Raw genomic sequence first — 16861 nt, forward strand, 5'->3', positions numbered from 1 at the left:
TAGGCTGGACTATTAATAGATAGCACTGAAACTGCAGTTTAAAGTTTCAAATTAATCGCTCCCCATAACACCCAACAATGTAAATATTAGCATCATTTTACAGATGGGGAAACAGAGGCAAACAGGCACAGAATTTGCCCAAGAGTACATACAAGGGAGTCAGTAGCAGAGCCAACTTCAGCTTTCCTAGCTCCTTGATTCATGCTCAGTACTTTAAATCATAACAAATAATCAGTAAATGAACAGCAGAGAATAATCCTGCATTGGCAGAAAGAGTAGAAAGTTGTATTAGGTCACCTAGTTCACTTAATTTCTATGACCCTATAATTTAGTCTCCATAACAATTTTTGACATTACTTAAGTTTAGTCATGATAGTCACAGGGCCGGTGCAACCACTAGGCGAACTAGGTGGCCACCTAGGGCGCCTAGTGGTTGAAGGCGCCTAAAAGCCCGCTCAGGCGAGGAGGTGGAGTGGAGGTGAGCTGGGGCGGGGGGGCGCGGGGAGGGCCACCCGCAGTAACGGGGGGGGGCGCACAGGGGAACCGCTCCCCGCCCCAGATCACCTCCACTCTGCCTCCTCCGCTGAGCACACAGCCCCCGCAAGCCTGGGAGGGAAGGAGAATTAGAGCTGCGCCAGCATGCTCAGCGGAGGAGGCGGAGCGGAGGTGTGCTGGGGCGGGCTCCCTGGGCAGGGTTAGCTGCCGCAGAGGGGGCTCCCCGGGCCAGGTTAGCTGCCGCAGAGTGTGTGGGGGCTCCCCGAGCAGTGTTAGCTGCCGTGGAGGGGGCTCCCCGGGTGGGGTTAGCTGCAGGGGGGGTAGCTGCTGCGGGGGGTGGGGGGGCTCCTCTGGTGGGAGGGGCGGGTGGACGTGGTTAGCTGCTGCGGGGGAGGGTGGCCGGCAGGGTTAACTGGGTGCGGGGGTGGCGCAAGGTGGAAGTTTCACGCCCTAGGCGCCAATACAGTCCCAACTCCTAACTTGCCTGTTGATCCTTGAAAGCATGAAGAAGTGAATTAGTGTCCGCAACAGTCAGGGGAAATGACAGCCGAGGTCCATGGTAGGAGTCTGGGACCTCTATCATCCGCTCATATTCTAGTAATTGTACATCCGAACCTGTGGTATTAAAATCACTGGGGCTATTGAAAAATGATAAATCAAATCTAGAAAGGGAGGGAGGAAGACAATGTAGAAAGTCTCATCTTGGAAGGCAACACAAATTCTGAACGCACAATAATCACTGGTATTTACACTGCTATAATAAAGTGGTTAATTAGTTCCTGCCATTAGTTTGTGGATCAACTACAACTTTCCAACAATTATCTCTGATTTATAAAATAAAAAAAACACAGTGTCTAAAGTCAGATTGAACATTGCTGCAAAATATTTTTCAACCACAGCCTGTAATTCTAGATTAGGAGAAATTTAGCTATCTATTCCGCCCTCCCTTCCCCCAACATAGATTTGAAGTTTATTGTTAATGATGGATAGCTCCTTCTTTATTGTTAATAGCTCCTTCACCTGTTTACAACAACGTACTGTTAAACTTTTAATGGGGTTTAAGCCAATTAGTTTTGTTGTAGTTACTTTTCTATATATGAGAAATGCCAAAAGCTCACTGAAGATTTAGGGCTTGGCTACACTTACAAATTTGCAGCGCTGCAGCAGGGTGTGAAAACACACCCTCTCCAGCGCTGCAAATTGCGGCGCTGCAAAGCGCCAGTGTGGTCAAAGCCCCACAGGGAGGTGGAGTACGGACAGCGCTGGGAGAGCTTTCTCCCAGCGCTGGCGCTTTGACTACACCTTAGCGCTTCAAAGTGCTGCCGCGGCAGCGCTACCGCAGCAGCACTTTGAAGTGCTAAGTGTAGCCACAGCCTTAGGGCTTGTCTACACTCAAAATACTACAGCAGCACAATTTGCGTCCCTGCAGCGCTTCAGCACAGACGCCACCTACACCGATGAGAGGGTTCTCCCGCCGACATAGGTAATCCACCTCCCTGGAAGGCGGTAGTTAGGTCGACGGACGAATGCTTACATCGACCTAGTGCTGTCTACATGAGCACTTAGGCTGGCTTAACTATGCAGCTCAGAGGTATGGATTTTCCAGACCGATGTTGTTAAACTGACCTAATTTTCTAGTGTAGCCCAGGCCTCAATCAAACAAACCCTTTTCTCTCACAGCTGTGTGCCAACAATGGTGTTTCAATATCACCATTTTCACTAGAGCTGAGACACAATGTCCCCACGTGGCCAGCTGTCATAAAACTATTGCCTGAACTGCAGCAAGTATAAGTATGACAGGAGAAAGAAACATAGTCTCTTCTCCTATTCTTCGTGGAGTGTGGAGAAGCTGGAAATATTTCTAATTGCTTCAATTCAGGGTTCTTTTTATAGACACTCGTCTATACATGAGTATGTAGGGCACTGAAGTGTTTGCTTTTGCACATCATTGGTCTGCCTCATTCCTTGGGCAGACTGAGAACCAGCTAGCAGCAGGATCCGTATTAAAAACATTCTAGTGGTTGCTCAGGTCAACCTACGGTGTTGCTCTTGTGAGGTTCCCGTTTTTAAACAGCTTTTGTTTTCTTGTAGTTGAGCTTAATTTTTTTCATAACCCTCATTAGACTTGATCTGAAATTCATAAAAAAGGGTTTATTTATTATTTATCATCATAGCCGAAGAACTGGATGCAAAATAAAACTCGCAACAGCTGAATCCTTCTTGCATTCACATACATATTTTATATCATTCATAATGAATACAATGCCATCATATAGATAGAAGTTCAACTCGGCCAGCAACTGAAGAAAGTTCAAAATAAGAAGTGTTATCTGAAGGAACAGAAAGGAACAGTTTCCTTCTTAAATGCTTACCCCATTCAAACCCTGCGTCTGCGTCAATCTAACTGGAGCAAAGCATCAAGCAGCAACGCTAAGGGCTTTAGCCTACAAGGTGCTGAGCCACTCCCAAATTCCACTGACTGCCCTGGGAGCTGAGTGCACGTCACCATCTTGCAGAATGATCCATAACTGACTGACTAGTCAATACCTTACGAGTGCCTTCCTCTTTACAGGGTAATAACCAGATCTAGGTTAAACAGACTCTAGGCGCCTACCTACATGGAATCAATTTTGCCATGAAAAGCACAGTGACCTGAACATCCCAACCAGTGTGCACACCAGTTCTCACGGACAAGCCTGAGGAGAATAGCTCTGGCTATAGTTACTATCAAGTTAGCAGGAAGTATCTTGAAGATATGACACTGAAATAGGTTCTCCAGTCTCTCGCTTCTATGCTCCGATTGGCTCCTGTCCTCACAGCTCCCCATCCAGGGCTCTGACAAACCTAGTCATTCCATCTTCTTACCACTATGCCCACTCTGACTCCATGCTTAATCTCAGGCTTTGCAATGTCTCCTTCAGCTCCTTCTAAACGGCTGGCTTACCCCAGCCCCTACCCCCACTTTAGAGCAATTCCATTTTAAAATTATTTTTTATTGATTCACTGGGGATTGCATGGGGTGACAGGCAAGGAATTATGTCAGAAATCAAGGTATCTATGTTTGCTGTGGGCATATGGACGAGGAATTCTAAGAACAGCAACCAATCAGAGCAGGAATTTATAGGAGCTAGGGAGATTTGCAGAATTACTGCGTTTATACTGAGAAATAAGCATTCTTAATTACGTAAATCAGAGCCCCACCCCAAGCCAGCATGCAGGGATTTGCAACACTGAAAGATACACGAATAGCCGTGGATTAATAATTGTATAGTATCCTGTGTTCTCAACTAGTAGGGAGAACTCTCTTTCAAGGTGACATGAAATAAAGAATAGCTCTTCATATACTGTACCAAATAAATCAGTTCCTCACTGCATGTGACCAAAAGATTAAGACAAAACACAAAGGCGATCTACGTTTTGTGTGTTCCCATACAGTACAGTCTGTTACTTTTTTATTTAAATGATGGAAATTACCAAGAATATGTGCTATGCCAATTGCTTAAAATTAATTTTCTTTTCTCCTGGTAGAGATCCTGGGGGTGGATTGAAAGGCTGGGCAGGTACATTCACAACCCCCCCTCCCCTCCCCCCTTTTTTTTTTAATACTGCTGAAAGGGCTTTTACAGCTCCCTCCCACAGAACTCTTTGAAAAGCACCTCCAAACACCACCAGAATAACAAGACTGCTAAGTGAACAATTTACACAGTTATGAAGCATCTTGCTCATGACGCTGAAACTACACTGACATCAGGAAGAGGAGGAAGAGATGAGAAATAGCTGTGGGAAAAACAAAGCAAAAGGACAATTGCATTAAGTGGAAAGTGATCACAGTTTTTTTAAAACATTAAAAAAAACAGGAACGTAAACTTACACTGTGATGAGCCAGGAAGATTTCTTAGGGGCTACAGTACACCTCTACTCCAATATAACGCTGTGTCGAGAGCCAAAAAAATCTTACTGCATTATAGGCGAAATCACGTTATATCGAACTTGCTTTGATCCGCCGGAGTGCACAGTCCCGCTCCCCCAGAGCACTGCTTTAGGGCGTTATATCCGAATTCGTGTTATATCGGGGTCTATAAGACCTTCAAAGATCCTCATCCCTCTCTTCTTTCCTGCACATAGAACTATTGAACAGGACAGGCAATCTCTGCTTTTACTGAGACTCGCACAAGGGTCCAAGACCAAAGTTCTTGGGGAGGAACTTGGCTAGAGCGGAGTGAATAAGCCATGTTTCAGTTCAAGGTTCGACCAGAAAAATCCAGAAGAAACATTAGTTAGATTCAAATAAAAAGATTTTAAAGAAAAATTGTCAAATTGAAAAACTTGACAAAACTGTGTGAGTTGACAGAAATGTTTCGGATTGGCCCCAAACTAATTTTTTTCCTCCAGTTTTTCACTTCAGATCGATATGGTTTGGTCAACTTAAATAGACTTTTTTTTTATTTTTTCATTTTGATTCAGTCTTTTTCAGATGTTTTTCATTCTGGTTTTTTTTCCTGGCCAAATTTCAGAACAGAGCGCTGTTTCAATATAAAAAGTTGAAACAAAGTGTTTCAACGTGGCAGAAACAAAAATATTTTATGTAATTTTTTTTTTTTTACGGAAATTATTTGTCAATTTGACTTAAATTGCAAATAGTGTTGGAGCCCCGAAAAATGCAAAGATCATCTAAAATGTTTTGCTTAGCTCTACTCGGGACTTTTTAGCCCTGTTTCTATTACTCTAAGTTAAAGGACCATGTGTTGAGGAAAGCAGCAGCAGAATTCTTTTTACCGGATCCTGGGCTTCCTAAAACATTTGGACAATTGTCCAGGCTGATTTGCAGCTTCTTTTGTTGACTATGTTCACATTCACAGTCGGTCAGTTCTGTAAGGCCTTGAATCAGCAAGAACTTAAGCACCTGCTTAAGAATAGCCCTGTTCAGAAAAGCATTTTAAATACCTGCTTAAGTCCCAGTAAAGTCAGGTTCTTAAATGCTTTGTTAAATAGAGATGGACTTAAGTATATGCTTTAAGCTAGGCACATGCCTAAATGCTTTGCTGAATCAGGGCTTAAGGGCTTGTCTACGTTTCAAATGCTAAAGCAGCACAGCTGCAGCATTGCAGCTGCACTGCTGTAGTGCTTCAGTGTAGACACCACCTACACTGATGGGAGAATCCTTGGTGGTAGCTAGGTTGAAAGAAGAATTCTTCTGTCAACCTAGCACTGTCTACACCGAGGCATAGGTTGCCCTAATTACGCTGTTCGGGGTATGGATTTTTCACCCCCCCGAGCGATGGAGCTGGGTCGACCTAACTTTTTAGTACAGCCCAGGCCTAAATGTTGATTTGACAAGCTTAAGCAGCAAAGAATCCTGTGGCACCTTATAGCCTAACAGACGTTAGTCTTGCATCCGATGAAGTGGGTATTCACCCACGAAAGCTCATGCTGCAAAACATCTGTTAGTCTATAAGGTGCCACAGGATTCTTTGCTGCTTTTACAGATCCAGACTAACACGGCTACCTCTCTGATACTTGACAAGCTTAGTATTTAAAAAAACCAAACCAACCCTCTACTGCACATTTTCAGTATGCAAGCACTTATAACATGCATATAGTTAAACCAATTCCCTTTGGTGCAAGGCCTTGTGCTGCCTCTCAATGAGAACTATTTCCATGCCATTCTTGAAACTTTCAATCCTCATTTTTTTCAGCTGTAGGCCCGAAAATATTTTTTTGATGGGAAGCTTGTATTTTTTAGCCTCTTCTATTATAAGAGTGGTAGACTTTTTTACACTCAAAAAAACAACAAGAAAGAGAGTTATCTTTGGGCAGACACCAAGTCTCAAACATTTAACCCCAAAGATACAACTTTCTCAAAACTATATGACAGTGAAAATTGAGCTTTATCATGAAAGCTTTTTGTTTTTTGACCAAGAATCACAGAACCGTAGGGTTAGAAGGGACTGCAAGGGTCATCTAGTCTAACCCCCTGCCAACATGCAGGATTTGTTGCATCTAAACCATCCAAGACACATGGCTATCCAGCCTCCTTTTGAAAACCTCCAGTGAAGAAGCTTCCACAACCTCCCAAGGCAGTCTTTAACTATAACTAATATTTGCTCTTAATGCAGGTAGACCACACAGGGAAAATAAGGGGCAATTTACACCCCTTACTCTTCTGTGTGGGCACAAGAGATGAGCCATGACTTCACCCTATGTGGTTAAAGTGTTTATCAGACCTTTACCTAAGAAAGGTCAATATACATAGATTTATCTAGGCTGGTTAGGGGAGACATCTCAGACATGATTTACAAGCAACTGAATAGCCAAGCTAACCCATCATCCTAAAAACTTTGGATTCAGTTGGGTTCAGAAGGTGAAGTGAAATACACCATTAGCGCAGACAACCAGGTAGATGATATGAACTTCATTAGATTTTCTTTGAGTTAACCACTTTACTCCTATAAAACCCCACAAGAAAAGCGATCATTTGCAGACCGCACTTATCTGTCATAGTGCACTGTGTAGAAAAATTAATTGCAGGACTACCTTATTCTCTGTCTTGGCCCTGGAGCACAGATGTACTTTCTCCTTCAAGAAGAGTGCACTGTACATTAGGCACTCTGGACAGTTTAAGAGAGAAGAACTGTGGTTTCTAATTGTTGCCATTAGAACACTGAACCACTTATGGTTTTTGATGGTTTTATTCTGCTATCAAAGTGCCTTGTATGCATTTTAAATTAAGTAATCAATGGCTGGCCCAGATGAAAGAGAAGTGACATTTCATATTCTTTTATGACTCAATAAGGTAAGGACTGTGTCCTTCTTAACACAGCTAGGTTCAGATTTGCTTATATCTCTTCAGACCTTCTAAACAAATTGCTGTTTAACAGAAGTCAGTTTCAAGCTGTAGCTCTGTGTGGAACTTGCATTTCAAAGGCTACTTTTATCCAAGGATCTCAAAACACTTTAAAGATCAAAGGCTAGTCTTTCGTTGCCTTATTAGAGCTGGTTGCAAAACATTGTAACATAGCCTAATATAAATCTTAATTTGATCATTTTAATTGTTCACATTCTGAATGGTTTTGGTATTCCTTGAATCCTGTGCACTATTCACTTCAGTCATATAGAATGAAATTCAATAAGGACAAATGCAGAATACTCCACTTAGGAAGGAACAATCAGTTGCACACATACAAAATGGGAAATGACTGCCTAGCAAGGAGTACTGCAGAAAGGGATCTGGGGGGTCATAGTGGATCACAAGCTAAATATGAGTCAACAGTGTAACACTATTGCAAAAAAAGCAAACATCATTCAGGAGGGATGTATTAGCAGGAGTGTTGTAAGCAAGGCACAAGAACTAATTCTCCTGCTCTACTCTGCTCTGATTAGGTCTCAACTGAAGTATTATGTTCAGTTCTGGATGCCACATTTCAGGAAAGATGTGTACAAACTGGAGAAAGTCCAGAGAAGAGCATAAAAAATGATTAAAACTCTAGAAAACATGACCTATGAGCAGGGCCGGCTCCAGACCCCAGCGCGCCAAGCGCGCGCTTGGGGCGGCATTTTGCCTGCAGGGCGGCAGGCGGGTCCGGCGGACCTTCCGCAGTCATGCCTGCGGATGCTCCACCGGAGCCGCGGAACCAGCGAACCCTCCGCAGCTGCGGGAGGTGCACTGGAGCCGCGGGACCAGCGGACACTCCGCAGTCATGCCTGCAAGAGGTCCGCTGGTCCCGCAGCTCCGGTGCACCTCCCGCAGGCATGACTGCTTGGGGCGGCCAAATTCCTAGAGCCGCCCCTGCCTATGAGGGAAGATGGGAAAAAAAATGGGTTTGTTTAATCTGGAGAAGAGAAGACAGAGTGGGCATGATAATAGTTTTCAAGTACATAAAAGGTTGTTACAAAGAGGAGGGTGAACAATTATTTTCCTGAACCTCTGAGGATAGGACCAGAAGCAATGGACTGGAATTGCAGAAAGAACAGTTTAGGCTGGACATTAGGAAAAACTTCCTGTCAGGGTGGTTAAGCACTGGAATAAATTGCTTAGCGAGGTTATGGGATCTCCATCACTGGAGATTTTTAAGAGCAGGTTAACCCAACCATCTGTCAGGGATGATCTAGATAATACTTGGCCCTGCCATGAGTGCAGAGGACTGGACTAGATGACCTCTTGAGGTACCTTCCAATTCCATGATTCTACTAAAGTGAAATTACAGTATGTTCCTGTTGTGGTCTTTCCTCCTGAATCTTCTCTGGCTTCTACAACTTCTTCCTTCATTGGCTGCTCCTCTTAATTTCAGAATATCTCATTCCTACAGGGATCAGAGAAGTAGGATGGCAAAGGGATCCAAGGTACCCCTGGCAAGACTGTTCCAGCTGAGTTCAGTGATTACAACTATTTTTAAGAAGATAATTTTATCTATAAGCATCTGTCCCAAATTTTTAAAATTTATGACTAAACATAATCCAGTCATTGTTTTATTAAACCAAAGCATTCCCCCTGGAGTGTCAAAAATCCATGTCATATCCACAAGGACTGGATTTTGCATCTGCAGCTCTGGTTAGCTAAAAAACGTGGAAAAACTCACGTAAGCAGACAACTTCCTACGGGCCCAACATAAAATGCTCTGCAGTAAAAGTCCAGAATAAATTACACTAAAAGTGCTCCATATTTGCCTTTTTCAGATGATGCCATAGAGAACACCTCTGTGCTTTGTTACATCTGCTCAGTATTGGTCAATGCATATTTCTTTTTGAGACTTTTCCATTACAAATTAGAAAAATACATAATTCTAGAGGTTGGGGGTGGGAGGGTGGCAAGCAGTAAGAACACAAGAACAATTTACTAGCTCTTCAAAGAGACAATGTAGCATAAAACACTGTATACATTTTGGGGTCTACTTACATGTTTGACTGGAATCTCACACAGTTCAATCTACTGTATATATATTTAACAGAATCAGCATCTATAGGATCAAGTTTTCACTACAGTGTATGGGAAGCTCCAAGCTAAGCTTCAGTCATGTGCATGTAGCTAGGCATCACACAGACAACTCACTGGCTAATGTCTGGTTTTAAACTGGAATTTCCATATTAAACTTTTTTTATCCTTACCTGTATCAGTCTCGTTGAGATGAGTAAAGTGATCCAGCATGAATGTAAAAAAACTGGACAGCTGAAAAAGAAAAAAAAATACACTGATCAATTCAATTCAGGAGATCACACAAACATTAATGGTCTCTCATTTTTCTTTACTCTTTTCCCTCTAATTGGGACATTCAGCTGGAAAGATACAGAGGCACCTTGGATCTGTATCACTCATTTATGATAACAATGCAACCTTGTCCTCTTGTAGGAGTTGCAACTTTCTCCCTCCTCCTTATTGCAGGCTAGTGGGCTCACACTGATTCATAAACATCACTAATTGAATTAAAAAAACTCCTTTAAAGCTAGTTGATACTGTTCATTTTCAGAATAGAATGAACATTAACTGAGCTTCATTAAACCATGTAAAACAATAACAAAAAGCAGCAGCGCAAGTAGTGCGGTACAGTCCGTTATGCCATACTAGCAAAATATCTATAGCAAAATATCTATAGCTGGTACGGCATACCGGAAAGGAGCAGCAGAACGTGTGGCCGCTGGGCAACCCCACACTAGCAGTTCCTCCAATGCAGCTGTACTGTCCCCAGCCCTTTCATGCACGGTCTTCTCCATCTTTACAGCAACCCCGACAGAGGGCAGGGCTGGGGGCAGGGATGGGAGCGGTAGAGCCGCGCTGGAGGAGCTGCAGGCGTAGGGCCATCCGGTGGCCCCATGTTCTGCTCTTTTCCCCGCTGCGGTTCCCAGGTCCCGGAGGAGCTGTGAGCATAAGGCAGTGGCCCCACATTCTGCAGTTCCGAAGGTGCAGCGGGAGGAGGACAGAACCCCCACCTCCCCAGGTAAGGGGGGTGGATCATGGGGAGGGGACGGGGAGAGAATGGGGGCCCTGGACTGGGGGGCAGGGAGGAGTCACGTGGAGGGTCATGTGAGCAGGTCACATGCCCCCCATACCGGTAAGAGATGGATTCCACTTGCACCACTGACAAAAAGGGACCAAATTTTGAAATCCAGCACTGCCTGTTGAAATATAATATTGACTGTAGTCATTTATAATGTTTTGTAAGAATTCATTTAAAAACACACACTATTAAAAAATGTAAAATGCTTGCCAAAAAATTAAACTGTATTTTTAAAGAAAAAAGTGTGAGAAATGTAGAAAAATGTGTGGCAAAGAATTTTCCACCTTTTTCTTGCTGTTAGGCCAGTGAACACACCAGAGGCGGATTAAGATCTCCTGGGGCCTGGCCAGAGCAAGTGGGGAGGCCTCAGCGATGGAACGGTGGCCCCGCCCCACCCTTTCTGCCTGCAGCCCCACCCCCATTCTACTCACCTCTGTGACCCCTCCTCCTGTTCGGTCCTTTCTGCCACCACCACACCACTGTGGCCCCAAGACTGGAGAAGCTCTGTCCCCCCCACCTCAGCCCTGCAGCGGGGAGTGAGAGCTACTCCCTGAGGCAATGGCAGGGAGAGAGAGCTACTCCAGTCCCAGGGCTTCAGCTGGGCCTTCCCCTGCCCGCCCCACGGTTTCTGCTAGGGCTCTGGGCTTCTGCTGCCCCATGGTGGATTTCTGCTGGGATGCCCATTTTTCCAGGGTCCCCCAGGTACAGGGCCCCGGTTACAGGCCCCATGGGCTCATTGGATAATCCACAACTGCTACCACTCTCTTTAAAATGCTGATGAGGATGATTATTTGTTTGTATTACAGTAGCCCTATTGGGCTAGATGCTGTACAAATAGTGAGAGACAGTATCTGCCCTGAAGCACTGACAAACTAGAGTGTGAGAAAGGAAATATTTTACATTCGTTTACTGCTATTTTAATTTTTGACTTGCCCAAGATCACACAGGAAACCTGTGGCAGAGCCAGGAACAAAATCCAGATTTCCTTAGTCACAGTCCAGAGCCTTAATTACAAAACCATCCTCCTTCCTCAGTTAACAAACGGATTACAGGCAAAAAGCTAAATAAACTGAACTTTTTGGTAAGCATCCAAAACATCCACGGGATTAGGTGTTTTGTAAACATACAAGTAATATAACCCCTCCTGCTTCAGGGCATAAAGTAACCTCTAACTTGTGGAGGGTTAGGAAAAAACTTCCCCTATAAGCATGTTATTCCATAATTTTAATTACAGGGGTTATGCACCTTCTTTTGAAGCTTCTGATACTGGGCTCTGTCAGACACAGGTTACTGCACTGGATGGAACAGTGATCCAGTCTGGTATGGCCATTTCCAGATTCCTATTTTTAAGTAAATCAGGAAATTGGGCACACACAAAATTCAGGTGGGCACGCAACTCGGAAGTTGCAACCCAAACCTCTAGTTATCCATTTGGTTTGTGCAGCTTAGGGATACATTTCTGGACAGTGTGGCCTTCACGTTTCACCATAACAAATCAGGAGTACAGACCTGTAGCTGAGCTTGTTCTTCAGCATATTCAATTGACTGAAAGATGCTAAGAGCGTACTGCCGCCTCATCTCCAGCCGGGCCATGTAACACCGATACCACCTCTGAATGAGGATAGCTGCTTTAATTGCTGCCAAAATACAAAGCCACAAAAATACAATGAAACAAAGTTACTGTGCAGCTCCTCTGAAAACAGAAAGGCGTCCAGTTTCCACACCCCCTCCTCTCCAGAACCCCGTCCAGATATCCACACCCCTCTCCCCCCAGAGCCCAGCTGTGGGGTCCCCTGCAGCCCAGATACCCGCACCCCTCTCCCCCAGAGTCCAGTCATGCCCCCACCACCAGCCTGGACACCGAGCCCTCTATTCCCCAGAGCCCACGGATCCAGAGGGAGAACAGCCTGATGAACAGGCTTGCATGGTGGAGTTTCCTACGCACTGCACAGTTGCCAACTTTCACGCGGTAAATAAGCACCTGACTTTCACAATAAGCCAAAAATCAAGCCAACCCTATTTCAAAACAAGGCCAAAACAAGCGAATCCCTGAGAACCCCAACACGCTATTGCCTAGATCCCCCCCAGCGTGCAGTCTGGGACTCCGGTGGGCCCACTGTGCACCCCTGACACTCTCTCTCCCTCTTGCCCTCCCTTGCCCCTACTTACCTGGAGCCAATCAAAAAAAGAAGCAACAAGCTACAAGTCAAAAACTAGCCAAGAAGCAGCTCGCAAGCCAATTAAGCCAAAACCAAGCCCAAATTCTGCATTTTTTCCACGGGGTTGCCATGTCTGGCACACCACACTCTCCTTCCCTCGGGGCATGCGAGGAACTGCAGCTGCTGGAAACCCTCCAGCTCCTCCTCCTCCTTTCCCTCCTCCCTGGCAGTGTCTTCTATGTGCGAGTTGGGTTCAGCAGGGTCCAGCGGCCCCTAGTGGCAACCCACTACAGCCCACTTTTGTGGGAGAAAGGAAATTTTGCACAAAAAACATTAATTTCTGAAAAAATCTGCACTGCGCAATAGCACAGAATTCCCCCAGGAGTACTAGTGGAGACACATAAGAGTCCTTTTGCCAGTATAGTTTATACCAGCTCCCTGAACAAAATAAGATAGACCAGCAAAATGACTTCTTTGCTGGAATAACTGCATCTACACTAAGACTATGTATACACTGCAGCTTAGGTTGGTATAAATTGTGTCGCTCAGGGGTGTGAATAAGCCGCCGCCCTGAGTGACGTAAGTTACACTGACCTAAGCGCCGGTGTGGATAGTGCTCTGTTGGCAGGAGACCTTCTCCTGCTGACGTAGCTAGCGCCACTTGTGGGGGCTGGAGAAATGAAGTCGAAGGGAGAGCTGTCTCCCATCAGCTTAGACCATCTGCACTAGCAGCGGTACAGCTGCTCCGATGCCACTGCGCTGATGTAAGCTCTGTAGCATAGCTATAGCCTAGAACTTCTGCCGGCATAGCTATGTTGGTTGGGCAGTGACTTTTTCCACATACTTAGCTGAGGGATGTCTCCACAATCAATAGCTTTTCCCCTTCTCCTCTCCCCATCCCCACCCCTGATCATTAAAGGGACTGCATCAAGTAGTTAGAATTATTTGTATTACCATAACACCTAAAAGCCCCAGTCATGGACCGTGATCCCTTTAGGCACTGTACAAATACAAAAGGCAGTCCTGTCCCAGAGAGCTTACTGCTTAGGTAATGGTTAAAGATAATGTTACTCTAAGTTCTGGTTAAAATGTAACCCTATTACTAATGGGCTAATCCCATTCAGCACCAGACACTGAGTGTTACAAGTATTCAGTGCAGGGTGTTAAACTGGTGAGCAAAAGAGGGAGAGCATGTCATTTAAAATCTGTGACCATGTTCCTCATCTGTAAAATGAGCAGAAAAATCCACCCCCCCCACCCAATGCTTATTCTGTTTTGCAGACTGCAAGCTCTTCAGGGTAGGGACTGTTTCTTACTACGTGTATGTACAGCACCAAGCACCATGGAGCTTTGCTTCCTGTTTGAGTCTTTAAGCACTATTATAATGCAAGTGCAAGGCATGTGAAGAGGAAATGGAGCCATCCCCAGGAGCCCTGTGCAAAGGCTAGGCACATTCTAGCTCTATGCCAAACACCATTGGCACATAGCACTGTGTGACATATTTTTTGAACAAGGAAATTGCCGGCATTAACTTTTAACAGAATTTTTACCCAAGTACCGAAGCAATTTATCAACCAACAGACTAACTGACATTAAGCAAGAAATTAAAGAAAACACTGTTTTGCAGACTAATCATTCTGTAGTGCAATTATTGAATTTGACCATCACTGAGGTAGCTCTGTTTGATTTCAGTTTCTTTTTAACTAATAGAGTCATTCTGCCTTAACCAATATTTAAAAGTCAGACATCCTCTAAAAGAGAGCATTTAAAACAGAATTTAATCTAAACTACTACTTGACAACAGGATTGGGGGAGGGGAGAAAGTGCAACCCTTTAATTCTCTTTCATTGTTAACAGAGGATAACAAGGCTAACAAATGACACAGGCGCAGCACCTACCTCTCTCTGACTTTTTTGCCCGACTCCCAGTCACAGAAGTGCCACATCCCATGGCTCTAGTACAGACTGTCCATCAATTTAATTTCTCTTCATAGGCAATGGGTTTTTCCTCATCCAACTGTGTTACAAGCATTTCCTTTATGTTCCACTTATGATGCAATGAACCACCCCAAGCTGATTCACTCCTGTTATCAGCTCTAATGAGGAAGAGGAGCAGAGGAGGTAATAAAAAAAGAAAGTGGTTAATAGCATGGAATCTACCGTGCAACTCAGCAGAGATCATTAAAGCCCATTATGAAATACTGTATGTCATGTGATGTGGAAACTGAACCTAACAAACAGTGTAGGGTTATTTTCCAGAACTCAGCAGCACTAGCCTCCTATTGCTGTTGCCTGCATTAGGGTCAGATGAACATCTATGAATAAAGTTTCCTCTTCTGAATAAAATGCTACATACGGGCTGAAAAGCAATATGTACCAGTGAGCTATTGAAAGCTTTATTACCAGTGACAGGAAACTATAGAGAAATTACTTTTGTTAATGTGATTTGAAAAGTAGTGCATCAGAACTTAAAGAATTTAAAATTAAATGGAAATGATACTACAACTATTCAACCAACAAAATACATTTTAAGATGACTCACCCTACCATTTACCAGTACACTGCACTTAATGTCTCATCACACCATAATGCTGTTTACCAGTTCTTCTGAGTACAGAAGAAGCTCTTTAATGTACACTTAGTTAATATCAAATCTCAAATTCACTTGAACACAATATAAGGTGACCCCTTGCAAAGTTTTAGTAGCAGGTACGATGTGTAGTGAGGTATCTCATAATAAGAATTCACTTATTTTTACTAAATGTACTACAGCACATTTACTATGAATCATGATAACAAAACTAACCTAATTTTGTCAAATAAATATAAAATGTACTTTGTTCAATGCAGTCTTCTGGGTTTTTCTTCGTGTTTGTTCATCCACTCACTAATTCACATCATTCACAAATTTGCAACGTGTCTCCTAGTCAATGAGTTCAAATTAGTGAATTTCACTGTAAAATAAATTTGGTGAAATTTTTTGAGCACTACACAATTCTACAGAGTTTTACGATTGTTGGGGTTTATTTTAGCCTGAACACCTTATCTGATCATACTTTTACTTCTCTTTCCTATGGTTATGTATGAATCTGTAGCACAGACTGCATGGCTAAATTATTGTGCCCATTATATTTAATATCCTTTCAAAAGGTTTCAAAACAAAAAGCAAAGCACTCTCTTCAGTCAACCTAAATGTGACTACATAAATAATAGAACAAATGCTTGACTAGTGCTCTTTTGCTTCTATTTTACTGTTATGATAAACGAGATGAAAGGCATGAAGAGGCAGATAAAGGCAAAAATGTTATAACAACTAGTGCAGTCTATAAAGTTACTGTATTTGCAAGACCATAAGCTAGGACACTGCTGTTGCAACATTTTTTGTAGTCCCGAAATACTCCTACAAAAGACAAAAGTATGCTTTAAAAATCTACGTCGGTCTTGTGACTGCCCAGCTTCTACTTCAGTGACATAGAGCATATTTCACAGAGAGTAGGGTTTTTTCTAGTAACTCCAGTGTTCTGAATGAGCTTATCGTGAAACACAGAACAAGTGATGTTAACATTCACTTTGAGGAAAACAACAGCTTTAATGTCTGCACTCATTCAGCTTCTCTCTTTGCTCCACGCAGCGTTCACTGCACTGAACACCATCTCCTAATTTGCCTCCCTAGGATGTTCACAGGCCATTATGGGTCCAACTGGCACAGCCAATCACCTACCCTGCGCCCGGGGTGGCAGACTCCCCCTCTCCCTGGCCTGAGGAGGCCAGAGCCTGTTATCACTGCTCAGCCCTGCCTGAGGGCCTGAGCACCTTTGACTCAGCGTTTATTGCCCTGCCCTGACCTAGGGCCAGGCTTAAACTATTATTACTGCTCAGCCCTGCCTGAGGGCCTGAGCTGCCTGACGCAGTGGTTGTTGCCCCACCTGAGCCAGGGCCAGACTAACCGCATTTCGGCCGGCTACAGCATGGGCTACCAAGGGAGACCTCCCTGGATGGACTAATCTCCCGGAACCATCAGTGTGTAGTGAGCCGGTGTGGCTCCCCACCGCCCTGGAGAGGATCGAGCCCCGGTGAACTCATGTACACTCCTCTTGACTAGACTACACAGTGCAATATTCCAGGGAATGAATCCTTCATCACTTACAAAGCCCCAGCTAATACAGAACACTGCAGCACTTCTCAGCAACAAAGGCTACTGTGAGCACATCTAATCTGT

At 44.1% G+C, this 16861-nt stretch overlaps 1 protein-coding gene across 7 annotated transcripts in view; it reads right to left on the minus strand.

The window, feature by feature from the left end:
- The window catches only part of PPEF1 (protein phosphatase with EF-hand domain 1), a 69408-nt gene that overhangs the window by 33684 nt on the left and 18863 nt on the right, over positions 1–16861 (minus strand). For 5 of the 7 annotated variants that reach the window (XM_045017475.1, XM_045017220.1, XM_045017245.1 and 2 more), the window contains 4 exons: positions 14542–14738; positions 11994–12121; positions 9598–9658; positions 980–1110 (listed from right to left, as the gene is read on the minus strand). In XM_045017475.1, the coding sequence (XP_044873410.1) occupies positions 980–1110; positions 9598–9658; positions 11994–12121; positions 14542–14593 (372 nt within the window). In that variant the 5' untranslated portion in view covers positions 14594–14738. Of the gene's footprint in view, positions 1–979; positions 1111–9597; positions 9659–11993; positions 12122–14541; positions 14739–15478; positions 15597–16861 lie in introns of all 7 variants that reach the window. The other 2 variants (XM_045017331.1, XM_045017060.1) reach the window with 1 other exon arrangement.

Source organism: Mauremys mutica, chromosome 1 (genome assembly GCF_020497125.1).
Source record: "Mauremys mutica isolate MM-2020 ecotype Southern chromosome 1, ASM2049712v1, whole genome shotgun sequence".
Lineage (NCBI taxonomy): Eukaryota > Metazoa > Chordata > Testudines > Geoemydidae > Mauremys > Mauremys mutica.